Source organism: Hypanus sabinus, chromosome 6 (genome assembly GCF_030144855.1).
Source record: "Hypanus sabinus isolate sHypSab1 chromosome 6, sHypSab1.hap1, whole genome shotgun sequence".
Classification (NCBI taxonomy): Eukaryota; Metazoa; Chordata; class Chondrichthyes; order Myliobatiformes; family Dasyatidae; genus Hypanus; species Hypanus sabinus.
The window spans coordinates 85,461,297-85,478,764 of NC_082711.1; the positions used below are offsets into that span (position 1 = coordinate 85,461,297).

The 17,468-nt window shown below is 39.7% G+C and overlaps 1 protein-coding gene across 1 annotated transcript in view; it reads right to left on the reverse strand.

The window, feature by feature from the left end:
• elp2 (elongator acetyltransferase complex subunit 2) overlaps positions 1–17,468 on the reverse strand; it is a 130,162-nt gene that overhangs the window by 106,182 nt on the left and 6,512 nt on the right. Inside the window, exons 2-4 of the mRNA XM_059972544.1 lie at positions 15,086–15,164; positions 12,455–12,525; positions 11,519–11,675 (exon numbers count right to left, since the gene is read on the reverse strand). Of these exons, the coding sequence (XP_059828527.1) occupies positions 11,519–11,675; positions 12,455–12,525; positions 15,086–15,164 (307 nt within the window). The remainder of the gene's footprint in view (positions 1–11,518; positions 11,676–12,454; positions 12,526–15,085; positions 15,165–17,468) is intronic.

Here is a 17,468-nt window from a genome sequence, read left to right on the forward strand (position 1 = left end):
TACACTCTCTAGCAAGGCAGAGGAACAGCACTTAAAACATATTTTTTTCTCCTTGAGAAGGGCCATCCTCTCTTCAAGGGGTTTTTCCCTAAACGTTCTGCATTTTTTGAGGGGGTGGGGTTTGTTATGCAATGGACAATTCTTGCTAGGGTCGTTGTTAGTTGTAAAGGCTTCAGTCTTAAGCACTGAAACAGGTTTATTAATGTTGAAATTATTCGAAGTGGATTTATCTGGCTTGGTGTAAATTGTACTGCTTCCTGGACCCATGAGGCTAGGGTCATTTCGCTTCTTCGCCTCCTTGCACACAAACCTAGTGAAATACTCGAAGGGAGGAAATCGACCATTGTTCTCTTCCTTGTACTCTGCGCCAACGGACACCCACCTTTCCTGCAGCCCAAATGGAAGTTTGTGCACAATTTGTCTAATCCTGTATGGAGTATCTAGGTATAATAGACCAGTTGAGTAGTCATCTTCTTTGGCGCCTTGAATCTCCATGAGTAAATCTCCGAGCTCTCTTAACTTAGTGTGGTCCTTGGCTGACACCTTAGGAAAATTTTCCAGATGTCGGTATAGTGCCGCTTCAATAATTTCGGGGGCCGCGTAGCCCTCCCGAAGTCTCTCCCATGCTTTGTGTAAGGCTAGCTTGGGGTTGTTGATGTACACTGAACGTATGCGTCTCACTTGTTCGCATGATTCTTTTCCCAGCCATTTCGCCATAAGATCCAACTCTTGGGTTGCTCCGAGCTGGACTCCGTGGATAGCGTTGGTGAATGTGGAGTACCATGCACGGTAATTTTCAGGTTTATCGTCAAACTGGTATAGTCCTAAAGTGACGAGATCTCATCGTGCTAAATACTGTGCCATGGGTTCAACTGCAAGTGGCATGCGGCCAGGGGGAATATGTCGGCGGGTATATGACTGAGGGTATATGTACCTCTGTTATGGAATTTGCTGTTCTGAATTCAGCCTCTGCCTCTCTTCTCGCCAAATCTGGTAAGTTTGGTGTCAAGAATTATTTGTCATCAGCCCTTTCATTCTTGAATTCATCGCAGAGTTGCAAGGGTAAATTGTCTTCCTCGGATGGATGTGATGTAATTGGGCCTCTCTGAGGCTCCTCATGAAATGGGGCGTTAGCGTATAAGTACGGAGAGGAAGAACGAATCTTCAGGTCTATTTGAGATCGGACATAGTTGCTTGTGCGTTCCAATCTGATCTTTTCTGAAGTAGATTTTACGTCAATCAGATCATGCATTTCTTCAGCATTTTCTATTAACTCTGCTTCCACCCTGGCAGCTTCTGCTTCTCGGTGTAGCGTCAGCACTTCTAACTCTGATGCTATCCTTACTCTTTCCAACTGGTTTTCGGCTTCTCTGGCAGCCGCTTCCATTTTCAATTTTGCTTCTTGTTCGGCATAGAATGCTCGCACCTGGGCGGCTTCTGCCTTAGCTCTTGCATGGGCAGCCTTACTTGATGATGCCCTACTGCCCCTGTCGCTGGATGGCAACGACTTGATGCTGGATTGAGTTGTCATTGCAGCACTTGAAACACCTGATAACGCCGCCTTTTCACTGTAGCGTTCTCGCTCAGGTGTAAGAGAACTCTGAACTAAACACCGAGGTAAACCGTAGTCAATGAAAACAGGATCGCAGTAACCGTTTACTGTTCACTCTTCCACATTAACGTATGTTGAAAAGGCGTTGCTTCACTGATGTTTCTAGTGCGTAGAAAGAAAACTTTTCTTGCGCTGATCCTGCACATGTGAGCCCCCTCCTTCCCATTTCTCCAAACCGGTATTTTCCCACAAGACGCGGCGAAACCGGGTGTGACGTCATCGCATGCCGCGATATATCACAGACAACGAATTTACTTTAAACAATCTTAACTTTAACTAGAAAATGCTAACAAACGAATTACTAAAGCGAAAATATTATAAGCTAAACAAATGCCATAAAGGCAACACATTTACCCTTTGCTTTCTATCTGTCAACCAGTTTTCTATCCATGTCAATATCTTCCCCTCAATGCCATGAGCTCTGATTTTACCCACCAATCTCCTATGTGGGACCTTATCAAATGCCTTCTGAAAATCGAGGTACATTACATCCACTGGATCTCCCTTGTCTAACTTCCTGGTTACATCCTTGAAAAACTCCAATAGATTAGTCAAGCATGATTTGCCCTTGGTAAATCCATGCTGGCTCGGCCCAATCCTATCACTGCTATCACTGCCACTATTTCATCTTTAATAATGGACTCTAGCATCTTCCCCACTACTGATGTTAGGCTGACAGGTCGATAGTTCTCTGTTTTCTCCCTCCCTCTTTTCTTAAAAAGTGGGATAACATTAGCCATTCTCCAATCCTCAGGAACTGATCCTGAATCTAAACATCAAAAAGAAAAATTCCAAAACCTGTCAACAATTTATTAAATATTAAAAACCAAAACTGTGAGGCTGAAAAAGTATTCATTCTCTTTGTAATTACTACATTAATGATCCTCATGAGCAATATATTAACTGATTTGTTGATGTAGAAAATTTGAAGATCATCTGCTTTCAATTAATTCAAAAGAATAAATAACCCTCTTTTTGTAAAGTCCAACAGTACGGTAGATTTTCAACAGACCAAAACAAAATGAAGACAAAAGAGCATTCAAGACAATCAGGGAAATGATAATAGATAAACACAAACCTAGGAAGGATACAAGATTATCTTAAAGACACCGAACATACCTTGGGGCTCAGTGCAGTCCATGGTGAAAACACTACCATATTGCCTAGGTCAGGCCAGCCCTCTAAATTTAGTTGCTGGAGAAGAATACGCTTGTAAGAGAGGTCACTGTGACACCAACAGTCACAATGACTGAGCTGCAGAAGTCAGTCCTGCAACTGGAGATGAAGTTCATGGCTCCACAATCTCTGAGGACTTGCACAAAATGGATATTTATGGGGAGTGGCAAGGAAGAAGATCTGGCTAAAAAAAAAGCATATCCTTGTCTGTCTTGTGGTTGGATGAGACTAAAGCAGAATTTTTTGGCTTCACCACTAATCAGTACGTGTGATGCAAATCTAATACTGAACATCCTCCAGATTACACCATCCGACTGTAAAGTATGGTGGAGGTAGTATCATGCTATAGGAATGCTTTTTAACAGCCGGGACTGGAAATCTGGTCAGGATTGATGGGAAGGTGAATGTTGTTAAATATAGAGACCTATGGATAAAAAGCCGCTAGCCTCTACCAGGAAGTTTAAACCAGGGAGAAGTTCAACTTTCAGCAGGACAACCTAAAACAGTGCCAAAGCAACCAAGGAGTGTCTTTAATTGAAGAAAATTGATGTCCTTGAGTGGCCTAGTCAGAGTCCTGATCTTAACCCGATCAAGCATCGCTGGCAAGACCTCAAGATTGCTGTTCACTGCCACTCCACAGCTAAACTGAGCAATTTTGCAAGGAGGAATAGACAAATTTTGCTCCATCATGTTGTGCAAAGCTAACAGAGACTTATCCAAAAAGACTACTGGCTTAATAGCTGTGAGAGGTAGTTCAACTAAGTACTCAGCAAAGGGGAATAAATACTTTTGAACTACTGACATTTCAGTTTTTGAAGTTTTAGTTTTTCATGTGTACAATGTCCTGTGTATGTTACTCAAAATGAGTTTTTTGGTTTGTTAAGAGTAGGAATGCTTCTTTGATAAGTGTTTCTCTCGCAGTTGTTTTGCTTTATATTTGTTGATATGGTAATTGTATTCATTTGTTAACCAATGGGGAATGTTATTTTGTCTTGTGAGGCTGGGAACTCGCGGGCTTTTGGTAGAGAGCGGGAGGAAGATGTCGAAGAAGGTGGACGTGCGCTGCACTGCTCGGAAGACTATCGGGCGTGGTCCTAGGTGCGAAGACGTGGAGAGCGGGAGGAAGACGTCGAGGAAGGTGGACGTGCGCTGCACTGCTCGGAAGACTATCGGGCGTGGTCCTAGGTGCGAAGACGTGGAGAGCGGGAGGAAGACGTCGAGGAAGGTGGACGTGCGCTGCACTGCTCGGAAGACTATCGGGCGTTGTCCTAGGTGCGAAGACGTGGAGAGCGGGAGGAAGGTGGACGTGCGTTGCACTGCTCGGAAGACCACCGGGCGTGGTCCTAGGTGCTAAGACGTGGAGGTCGGAGGCAAGCGACGAGGGGTCGAATGGTTCGATGTTTGAGCTCCAACGATGTGTACTAAACTACTGAATTTTGATAAGTTGGTGCCTTTTTGTTTTTTATTCCCTTGTATATATATTGTATTGCCTAATACTCTTTTAACTTTAGTAAACTCTTTAAAGTGTATTTCATAACGGTATTTGTTGTGGGTTTGATACTGTGGGAGGGCGCGAGACATAAACTCGATTCTCACAGCACCTGCGTGAACAGGAGGTGGGATTGGTGTGTGGCTGGATCTCCTTTTCCCCTAGACATATACCAGCCGGTTGGGTAAGTGTTACACATGCTTTACAATTTTCCCTGTTTTTTTGGCCTCTACTGTGAAAAGGAGCATGTGATGTGATTCACAAATAAAAATCTCCGTTAAACTGATCAAAATCATTCTTTGGAGGTTAAATACTTTATCAAGGCACTGTAGTTACAGGTAATGTCAACTAATCTACAACCACATCACTTACCCAACAAGCTTCTGCTACTAATAATGCAGTATATGAACGCAGAGTTCTAGTGTGCAAAAGCTAGCATGTGGCGCTTATATTCCATTTGTTCCACATTGAATGCAGTGCGTGACATGAATAACATTGAATTCACTCTGCAACAATACTAACTCAAGGCTGTTGGGGTCAAAAATGCACCATTAACTACCTTGACTTTTCCATTCCCTTCTTGTGCTCTAACCCAAGCACATATGTAAGTGCAGTACTTCATTCATTAGCAGCCAATCCGCGCTGTCATCAAAATTGCTGACAAAGGTGATGATTTTATGGTCTGGCGAACTGACCTCAATCTCACAGAGGCCAGCACTTGGAGATCTTCTATCTCCCTGTGGATTATGACCCCAACACCCAACATCAAGATAATAAGAGGCATTGATTATGTGGATAGTCAGAGGCTTTTCCCCAGGGCTGAAATGGCTAGCACAAGAGGACACAGTTTTAAGGTGCTTGGAAGTAGGTATAGTCGGCCCTCCTTATCGGCGGGGAATTGGTTTTGGGACACCCTACGAATACCAAAAAACGCAGATGCTCAAGTCCCATATTTAACATGTCTCAGTGCGGTGAACTTTATGACCCAGGGGGAGCTCAGGACCCACTGCCCATGGCTGCTGCTGAATCCGCAGTGTTTCTGTTCCGTTGACAGAAAACGATCACGATTGAAAATAAAGTGGAAATAATAAAGCGATCAGAAAGAGGTGAAATGCCATCGATCATTGGAAAACAATTAGGCTACAGTTGGTCAACGATCGGAACAATTTTAAAGGAGAATAATGGAACATTGCAAAAGGCCCTGCCCTGATGAAAGCTACAATTATTATTAAGCAACACAGTGGTTTAATTATTAAAATACATATGTTTCTTAAGTGGTTTCTATGCATAGAAAGGTAAAATATATACTAAGACATATGTTTGACTGACGCTAAATAATACCGGATGTACCTGTTCCGACTTGCGTACAAATTTGACTTAAAGACTGCCTGTACTTTAAATCATCTCTAGATTACTTATAATACCTAATACAATGTAAATGTTATGTAAATAGTTGTTATACTGTATTGTTTAGGGAATAATGATAAGGAAAAAAAGTCTGTACAAGCTCAAACAACGAGTGCTGGGGAGAGAACTTCCGGGTTTTCCCAATCCGCGGTTGGTCGAATCCGTGCACGCGGAACCCGCGGATAAGTAGGGCCAACTGTACAGAAGAGATGTCAGGGGTAAGTTTTTTTTACGTAGAGAGTGGTGAGTGCATAAAATGGGCTGCCGGCAACAGTGGTGGAGGTGGAAACAATAGGGTCTTTTAAAAGACTCCTGGATGGCTACATGGAGCTAAGAAAAATAGAGGGCTAAGTAGTTCTAAGGCAGGGACATGTTCAGCACAGCTTTGTGGGCTGAAGGGCCTGTATTGTGCTGTAGGTTTTCTATGTTTCTATCAGTCCACAGTGATCTCATTTACACAAGAGTTCTTCCTGCCAGTTTCTAGCCTTACAGTGTTCCAACCCCACACAGCTTCTATCTCCTGCTAAAATTCAGAAGCATGACTGCTCTGACAGAATCATTGTTGCAACCTGTTCTTGGCCCACCAAATCTAATTCTTCCTACATTGACTCTATCTTTTCTCCACCGGCCCTGTGCCTTCCTACTTACTGTATATTGCTGATACCTCTGATGCCCTCTGTCATTTTGACCACTTCCAATTACGGTTGGCCCTCCTTATCCGCGGATTCAATCAACTGTGGATCAGGAAAACCCGGAAGTTCTCTCTCCAGCACTTGTTGCTTGAGCATGTACAGACTATTTTTTCTTGTCATCATTCCCTAAAACAATACAGTATAACAACTATTTACATAGCATTTACATTGTATTAGGTATTATAAGTAATCTAGAAATGACTTAAAAGTATAGGTAGTTCCCGGGTTATCAATGAGTTCCATTCCTGAGTCCGTCTTGAAGTCAGATCTGAAGTCGGAACAGGTACATCCGGTATTATTTAGCATCAGTTAGTCAAATGTTTTTCTTAGTATACATTTTACCTTTCTATGTATATAAAGCACTTAAGAAACATACGTATTTCAATAATTTAACCGCTATGTTGCTTAGTAATAATTGTAGTTTTCATCAGGGCAGGGCCTTTCACATGCTCCATTAAAATTGTTCCTATTGTTGACCAACCATAGCCTAACGCTTTTCCAATGACCGATGGCGTTTCCCCTCTTTCCGATCGCTTTATTATTTCCATCTTATTTTCAATTGTGATTGTGATTATTTTCGTGAATAGAAACATTGCGGATTCAGAGCTCGCGGCCAGGTCCTAATGTCCACTGCACGGAGACATGTTAAATAAAGTCCGGGGTTCCGCTGTGTCCTAAAGACCACCGCACTGATACATTTTAAATAAGGGACTTGAGCATCCGCGAATTTTGGTATCCGCAGGGGGTCCTGGAACCAATCCCCTGTGGATAAGGAGGGCTGATTGTACCTGGTCCCAACAGGTTTACCTTTACCATGAATGTACAATCCCTTTGCACATCCATCCCACATCAGGATGGATGGCCTGGGGGCCCTCTATTTCTTCCTGGAGCACAGCCTTAAACAGTTCCATGCCAAACATACGCATTCACTGGCAACTTTGAATTATAGTCTTATTAGTACTACTATAATAAGTGTCCTGCAAGACAAATGACTCAAAAATCAAGAAACAAATAACATAATAATGTGACAAACTGGAAAAATAACAGATAAATTATCATATTGAGCAATTCCTGCTTCAACTCCTCTTGCTTTCTCCAGATCAAAGACACAGCCATGGGTACTTTCAAGGGGGCCAACATATACCTATCTTTTTGCAGGATATATGGAACAGTTTTCAGTTCTATCCAACTTTTTGTTCGGCATGTCAATGATTGCTTCGGTCCTGGTTCCTGTGTTCATGAAGAACTTACCAATTTTCATTACTTTTACTACCAATTTCTACCCTGCCTCGTCTTCACATAGATGGAGTCCAATTCTTCCCTTCTTTCTCTGAAGCTCAATGAATTTCACTTTTTGATTAAGCAGCTTGCAATCTTAATGTCAAGAATTACAAATCATAGCCGCTGTTCCCTACTTACAAAGTGTTGGGTTACTGTTTTGCTGTTGCAACATTTGGATAACTGGGTGACCACCTTTTGGCATCTATGTGGCATTTAAAAGTACAAATATTTCTAATTCTGATTCTACCGGATCATATCCCTGTATATACTTATTAACAACATAACCCTTTGTAAACCTGGTGACAGCACTTACCTGAAAGGTAAACCCTTGTTTCACACTGTCTCCGTGGTGGCTGAGGAGTTAGGCATATCAAGCATTTTCTGTTTTTGACAGTGGACAGCAATCAAATCTTTCCAGTAACAAGAAATTGAAAACTTTGAACTGTAGTTATTAATATGTTTATAACAAGTGCCCACAAGACAAACAACTCTAAATTAAGAAACAAATAACAGATAAGATAGCATTGTGACAAACTGGAGAAAATGACAGGTAAGTGGCTCAGGGTGACAAACTGGAGAAGAAAAAAATGTCGAGTCTGATCCACTATTTAACAAACCAGCCTACAGAGCTTCAACAAGTGTAAAAATGGAAAACACCATCAATGATATTTATGTAAAATATCAAGACATCTTCACTATTATACAACATTGTAAATACTTCCCTTACCTAACTGTATTTATTCCCAACAGCTGTCTTAATCCGTAAATACTCTCTTCTGATATTTCACTGATTTGTCCCTCATGCCTTTTCAAGATCTACACAAATAATGCTCATTTCATACCCACTACTGGCTATATACTTATTCATATCATTCTCATGCCAATTGTTGCAATTTCACTTTTGTACCTACTCAAATAAAATTTTGAGGGAAATAAATATGAAACAATGTGGCACAGTAGCAAGAATCCTAAAGTCCACCATCTTGATATATTTTGAAAAGGAAACCTCATAAATCCTTGGGGGATATAACAATGAGAGAATCAAAGTGGCACAAAATGTCACATCTCGTTCATCCTCCTCAAACCTTGGCAAGAAGTAGTTGGCAAGACATTGTCATACTGTTGCTTCTTTCCACAGTATGTATATATCTCACAAGATGAATGAAAAGTAAGAAAGCAAAGAATTCTTGGAATGATACATCTGACACTCTGCTAAGTTAGAGGGATAGGTGCCGACAAATAACAGTGAGTAGACACAGCTGCTGATGCCGGGGAAGAATCAAGAACTTCTATATCCAATTAGTGGGGCCAAAGACTTAACCAACTTGTAGAAAAGATAAATAGTGTTTGCTAACGTTTAGAGCAATATTAAAGTATGCAACATACAATGTTCAAAAGGTTAGTGAAGAAGAGATGTCATTAGTATCTGCATCACATTAATGCTATTCAAACCAATATAACTTTCCACCCTATTAACCCCAGTTATAGAGACTCCCAAAATACTTGCAACATCGCTTATGGAAGACTGATCTACCATATCACTAGTTTCCACAGAAACAATCATAAAAACATAGGATGTCATTCAGCCATCTAGTCAATTTCAGCATACAAGATTCCAGTCCACACTGGACACCACTGAATATCATACAAGGAAATCCAAAGGCTGTAACTTCTGCAAACTATTCCAGTAATAGAATGCTGCTATAAAATCAATGCCTATAGCTCAACAGTAGCCTGATGCAAGAACAGAAAAAAATGAGTAATGGTCCTGCTTCTAACTGTGGCATTGGCTATGGAATAACCAGCCACTCTTCCTCCGTGACAGTATATCGATGAGATAGTTGGCAGAGCCATAATGAGGATGAAAGTCTCTTCAATGTAAATGCATCATTCCAAAAGAAATCCATAAAATATCCCTGTCACTAAACCAAAGCAAGAAAACAGCATAAAGTCAAGGAGTAAGAGTCAAACAGCAGGGTCTCGGCCCGAAACGTTGATAGTGCTTCTCCTTATAGATGCTGCCTGGTCTGCTGTGTTCCACCAGCATTTTGTGTGTGTTGACAGAAACAGACCCTTGGGCCCAGCACATACATACCATCTATTAGCATATATCTATACTAATCCCCCTGTCTACAATACCTCTCTGTCCTTTGATGCTTTGGCTACTTAATTGCCTATTAAGGTGCCTCTTCAATTTTGTTATGGTATCTGACTCCATACCTCCAATGGCAGCATGTGCAATATCAACCATTCACCAGGTGAAAAATTTTACCTCTAAACTCATATCCTTTCACATTTAACCTAAGCTCTCCTGTTTTGTACAACTATAAGAAGGTTCTTAATATTTCCCCTATCCATGCCTCTTATAATTTTAAATGCCTCTATCAGATTACAGCTCAACTTCCCTTACTCCAGGGAAAACAAATCCAGCCTATTCATCCTCTCTTGAATTCGAGCAACATTCTGATGAATCTTCTCTACACCCTCTCCAGCACACTAGATTCAATCAAAGGGCACATCAGAGATGTTACTTAACAAATAACTATGTACAAAAATCATATCCAGGAAAACAAAATTTGGCTATGTTCAGAAACACACCTGTTTTATTACTGAATAATCCATCATCTGATAACAAGTAACACATTTCGAACAATTTATTAGAAGGGAAAGATGAAACAGTATTTTCATGAAAACATTGGGAAGTATCAAAGAATATTGTCTGTACAGCAAGTATCATATCAACTTAAAAATGGAGCTATTTGTCAAACCATCAGTTACCCATTCAGACTCTTCCAGCTTCTTCAATCATTTTTTCTATTCTAATGCTTTTTTTTGGTGTATTGAAGGAAGGCAAAATGAGTTAAATGCAGCAAACATTTTTTTACACAAGAAATTTTGACAGTTTTGCCAGTTCTCTGACTAGATACTGACTCCTGGTTTAGCATGCCAAGGTTGATTTGATGATGAACCTGAAAGATATACATGTATTATTCATCTACCCTGAGCAAAATAGATGTTTGTCAGGAACAAGAACTGTGGAGTACTGCATTGGTTTCCAAGGAGTAAATGTTGCATTAAATAACTTTTTAAAATAAAATAATATTCATATGGGTTGAGCTACAGATCTTGCCCCAAAGCAAATTAAGAGTCCACCTTTTGTGCATCATGGATCATATGTTGACCAGACAGAAGCAGGACAGCAAATTTCCTTTCCTGCAAGTCATTAGTTTCATGGCCACTTTTACTGATCCGAGCATTCTAATACTAGTTTTTATAATTAACTTAACATTCCCAACTGTCATGGTGGGGTTTGAACAAACCTCTAGATCAAATTAACCATTATATTACCATGTCCAACAGAAAAATTACAATGCTTAATCATATGGGTCGCCACGGTAACATGGTGGTTCATGTGACACTATTGCAGCTTAGTTGTCAGAGTTCAGAGTTTAATTTTAGCGCCATCTGTAAGGAGCTCAAACATCCTCCCTGTGAATGCATGAGTTTCATCCACACACTCAGGTTTCCTTCCACATTCCAAAGACATACCAGTTAGTAGGTTAATCGGTTGTTGTAAACTGTCCTGTGATTAAGGTAGGATTAAATTGCAGGGTGGTGTGGTTCATTGGGCCAGAAAGGCCCATTCCGCACTGTATCTCTAAATAAATAAAATAAACAGGAAGTTTTCCATATTCACAGATTAAAGATTAAAATTAAATTTTTAAAAATATAGCGAGCACCCACTGTGACATAAAGAAACTTAATACAATAAAAAGGCTGCTTCATATTCTGCTGATATTTTGCATGCCATATTTTCAGAACTTCTATGACATAAATTAGAAAGTAAAATTCATACATTACCCGCACAACCTTGCTTTCTCCATATTTTAACAGAGGAATCTGCTGCTGCTGAGGCAATCAACAATTTTGGACTTTGATCTTGGCCATTAGTTTCATATATAGCAGTTACAGCACACACAGCTCCTGAATGCCCTTTCAACCAGGTGGATGCTGCAAACTGTATACAACAGAGAACAGTGTTGATGAAGAAGCACAATACAGCAATGAGACACTAAGAAAGACAGTAGAAGCATGATACATAACTGGAAAATGATTTGTACAACAAGGTGTTTAAATTTACTCCACTTGCTCAAACAGCATAGGCAGGTCAGTGAAATTAGAGATGCTGTGTAAGTGAGATGTTTGTTGCAAAACAAATATTCTAGGGAAATTTACAGAGCTTATGAAGGTGCATGAAAAGGAGGTGATGAATAAGATTTTGGAAATGTATGAAATGACAAAGGTGTCACCAAAGATTTCACTAAGACATCTGAAGGGCAAAGGCAAGGAGATAGAGGAAGGCCATTATCTTTTCTGGGTTATGTATTCACTTATTAATGAAGCTGGCCTGATGTTACCAAAACCTGATGTCCAGATGGCCAAAACAAGGAAGAATTTTTGAAAGGAATTCCAGATAAAGGATCTGGAGGAAAAACTTTATTTACCTAGAGGCTGGCAGGAACGTGCAGAAAAGTTTCAATACCGTAAACACGCTACTTGGTATATTTCTTACAGTGTGAAAATACTTTTTCCAAAGGCCACAATATATCACTTCAGAAAAAGAAACGAGGAAATTCAAAGATATTGTTTCTAAATTCTTGTACAAAAATTTTAAACAATAAATTGCTATGTTGATTTGTACTTGTCACACATCTGTAATATAGAGAATCATACTTTCCTGAAGTATGAGAACCCGATGAAAAAAAACGTAGATACTTCAAAACCTGAAATACTTACTTTAGAGTTTTGCAACTCCCAAACGATCAGACAGTTATCAGATGCTCCAGACACCAGCTCCACCTCTGGATCTGGAACCCAAATATTTGAATTCAGTTCTCAGTAAATCATTTAATTCTAAGCAGAATAACACAATAGACACAAATCTTATCTTATTTCCTAGTATCAAACAATTATAGCAAAACCTTCAGCATTAGATTCTACACCTGGATCACTGATCAACAATATTTATTTTTAAAGTACATTATTCCAGAGCAAACATTGCTTTCAAATTTTAAAAAAACTTGAAACAACCATTTCCACATTATCGTTTGCAGATTTTGGCTCCTTCATTGCAGAGAAATCATGTGAAATGTACCTATAATCTCCTGTTTTTCAGAATGGGATGCAAGCTCATTATATAAAATTTTGGAAGCAGACATTGGACAACAGGCTGAAAAGTTGTAAGCACTGGTCGAAGGTCCAAAGAGAGTAAGATTTAAGATGCAATGTTGGCTCTGAAAAAAATTCTTTACTCAGCAACTCGTGCACTGCTCTACAAAGTATTGTGGACAACTATCGATTATGATATTCAAGGCCTGCATTCCCTACATTTACCCTCTTAAGCAATCGAGTGCCATGGGAAAATTAAGTAGATGTAGAAACTAAATAGAAAACCAAGCACAAGGAACACTAAAGCTGTCTCTAAGTCCTTATCCTCTTGTCTAGGTAAGATATAAATTAAAACATCTAAAGGAAAAGTGAAAAACAACACACACAAAATGCTGGTGGAACACAGCAGGCGAGGCATCTATAGGGAGAAGTGCTGTCGACGTTTCAGGCCAAGACCCTTCGTCAGGAAAAGTAAAGTTATTCTGAGTCTCAAGCTCGTACTCTCGTAATTCACTAAATATTACTCCCAATGATACACTGTTAAAATAGCATTGAAGGCAGGTCCTAAGGATTGGAATCCAGTATGACCCAGTTGAGACAAAATGTCCATATGTCTGATGTAAATAACTGTATTGGATAATGTACTGGAAATTGCACAAGATATTTTCAAATTAGTCTCAAAGTTTATATTGAATCAAACATGTCAAAGGAGATCAGAACTTGATTATTTGATCAAATGTATTAGTTTCTTTAGTTTTTCAATACTCCTTGGGCAGTTATGGTTAAACCAGAATTGTTCTCCAACCTGCTGAGATATTGGCCATAATTTACTTTGACCTCCATCCTCCCACCACACATGAACAAACACGTACATACACACAAGGTCACTTTTACAGTTGCTCAAAACTCCAGAGCCACCATGATTTAGACAGCACATCACATTTTATGAATGTTCTTACTGGAAGAGCAAATGAGCAAGGGTGCAGCTTTTAATCAAAGTTAATGGAACTGTTGACTGCAAAGATTGAACCGTTAATTAATTCTGTCTCAGAACTCATAGGTAAATGTACCCTAATGTGTACTGTATTCAAAATACATTGTTCTGAACTGCATAATTCATTGAAATCATTAACAGGCATTAGATTTTTGGCAAATTTAAACAAATACCAAAAAACAAATTCACAAACATTAGAAACTGTAAACCCTGAAGATCTGAAATAAAAACAAAGCTGGAAAATCTTAACACGCGGCACAGCATTCGTAGAAAGCAAAACAGAGTTAACATTCAACTTGAATTGTTAACTGTTTCTCCTTCCTCGGCTGCTGTGTTGGCTAATGAGTGTTGAGCATTTTGTTTTATTTCAAACACGTAAACGATGTCTAAACTATCACAAGAATATTCATCAATGTTTATGAAATTTCTTAGAACCATGCTTTTTCCCCATAAATACTAATCAGCAAAAATAAAGAATACAGGTCCAGTTTCAAAGTGATAATTCAAGGAATCTTTGGGAAAGATTAATTTATTCTGATGTTAAAGCAGTAACAGCAGGAACTATTATAGACCAGATCATGCTGGCTTCAGCTCCATATCCAGAATGGCCACAGTATGATCAGAGACAAGGTGCCCTTCTCCAGTAAGAAAACCACAGGCCACAGCAAATTTGACAACCAGTAAAGCCCCATCAATAACTTCCCACTTATAAAACGTACAAATAATAAAAGGCCAAAAACATCTCAAAGCACTTACAAATAAGTAAAAACACAATTTAAAATAAACTGATTAATGTTCACATTTAATTCTTTGCCGTACAATCCCCGGTGAAATGAATGAGTGTCTGACTTGACACAAGGTTTGACTAAGCATACAGCCACTGTAAATGCTGCAGAATCTCAGTCATAATTGACTCCAATGAACCAACCTATGTTGTGTCCAGTGACAATCAAACTGGACGTGCCTTTGAAATTTTATAGCTAATCCTACACTTCCGTATTTGGTTGGATGTGTAGGAAGTCTAGAGCTTACTGCCACTTCAATAACCAATCCACAGTGGCACTGCTCCAAAGTGAAAGCAATAGTCAGTAAGATCTAGCCAAATATTCAGGCAATGCTTAAGTGTCAAAAGTTTAGTTTAGTTATGAAAACAATAATCTGTAGGTTATTCTATTATATTATCAATATAATGTATTATGACTTTAGGATTAATTTTCAAAAATTTTTTACTTAAAATCTTTAAAAAGCTGTCTATCAGCACTTACCACAACCCTCTCTATGAACCCATTGCACACAGTTAACTCTTCCTTTATGTCCATTCAGAATCTCAGTCACGCTTAGTTTCTGTTGGGTCAAAGATGAGTAATTATATTAAGATTCAGTTAATAATGATTAACTAACAAAACCTAAAAAATCATCAGATTTCTATTGAACAACTACCAAAGCGACTGAAAGCACATGAGTGCACTCCCAATAACCAGAGGGGAAAGTAGAAGTACACAAACCACCCTGGATTAAGATTAAAGCTTTTAGAACCCAGAACATAGAACAGCATAGCTCAGTACAGGGCCTTCAGTCCATGATTTGTTGAAGGTACTCCAAGATCAATCTCACCTTCTCTATACACATAAACATCCATTTTGTTCACCCATGTGACTATCTAAGAGTCTCTTAAATGTCTCTACCACCAGTGACAGTGGGGTTCACACACCTGCCACTCTGTGTAGAATACCTATCTCTGATATAGCCATATTTTTGTTTGTAACTCAGCCTTCTCACTCTCAAAGTAAGAAATTAAATGCACATGTATTATATCCAGTCTTTGCAATTTTTTCCCCTTAAGTTCAGCCTTTTAACTAACTCTGGTCCATTACTCTTCTCGAAATAAAAAAAATCCAGTTGTTAATTGCCATTTGCAGATATACCCAAAACTGCTGCCACCGTTGCTACTGTTATGTGAATTGTTCCCATTGGTCACCATGAAGTTTTCATTTTCAGAACTTGCTGATTTTGCCACTTACTTCAACATCCCCATCATTATATTTGCCAGTAAATCTTTATCTAGTCAAGTCTCTTTTTCAATATTTTGTACCCTTCTTCCCAATTCCCTATCCTTTCTAAAGGTTATACAATTTGAGATATTTATCTTTCCACCTCTTCTAAGGTGCCCAGATTTTCTAAACAGGTAGGAAACACAGTTTCAAGAAAGTGAAATTCGCATTATTTCTTTCTCATGCTACATGCAGTCATGCACAAAGCTAGCTCTCAGTTTTCTCATTTTTCATATACCTGTTCCTCTACTAATTTATGACAATGGAGTTTCCACATTCACACCACTATCCTATTTCCCTGTATTATACTTTCTGCAAAAAGCCATGGTGCCATATTAGTTAAGATAAAAGTTATCTTAACTTTTCAAAAGGTTGTTCTTGAATCTAAATTGAATTGAATTTATTACATACATCCTTCATATAGGAATAAAATCTTTACGTTATGTCTCTGTCTAAACGTGCAATGTGCAATTTATAATAATTTATAATAAATAGTACTGTATGTACACAGAACAGTCAATATCTTAGAAATACAGTTGTGTCAGCATGAGTTAATCAGTCTGATGGCCTGGTGGAAGAAGCTGTCCCAGAGCCTGTTGGATCTGGCTTTTATGCTGCTGTACCATTTCCCGGATGGTAGCAGCTGAAACAATTTGTGGTTGGGGTGCCTCAGGTTCCCAATGATCCTTCAGGCCCTTTTTGCACACCTGTCTTTGTAAATGTCCTGAATAGTGGGAAGTTCACATCTACAGCTGTGCTGAGCTGTCTGTACCACTCTCTGGAGTCCTGAGATTGAGGGAAGTACAGCTCCCGTACCAGGCAGTGATGCAGCCAGTCACAATGCTCTCAATTGTGCCCCTATAGAAATTTCTTAGGAGTTCGGGACCCATACCAAACTTCTTCAACCATGTGAGGTGAAAGAGTCGCTGTTGTGCCTTTTTTACCACACAGCCAATATGTACAGACCCCGTGAGATCCTTGGTGATGTTTACGCCAAGTAACTTAAAGCTGTTCATCCTCTCAACCCCAGATCCATTGATGTCAACAGGGGCTATCCTGTCTCCATTCCTCCTGTAGTCCACAACCAACTCCTTTGTTTTTGCAACATTGAGGGAGAGGTTGTTCTCTTGAAACCACTGTGTCGTTAGCAAATTTAATTAGCAGATTAAGTTGTGGGTGGCGACACAATCATGGGTATACAGGGAGTAAAGGAGGGGACATAGTACACAACCCTGAGGAGCTCCTGCGTTGAGAGTCAGAGGGGTGGAGGTGAAGGAGCCCACTCTTACCACCTGTCGGCAATCTGACAGGAAGTCCAAAATCCAGCTACACAAAGCAGGGTGAAGGCCGAGGTCTCTGAGCTTCTTGTTGACCCTGGAGGGAATGATGGTGTTGAATGCTGAACTGTAGTCCAAGAACAGCATTCTCACATAAGCATCCTTCCTCTCCAGATGTGTAAGGACGGTGTGTAGACCACTGGCTATTGAGTCATCTGTCCATCGGTTGTGTCAGTAGGTGAAATGCAGGGGGTCCAGTTTGGGTAGTAGTGTTACGTACCCCGTAACTGGGTGTCTAACCAGCAGAGAAAGAAGTATCC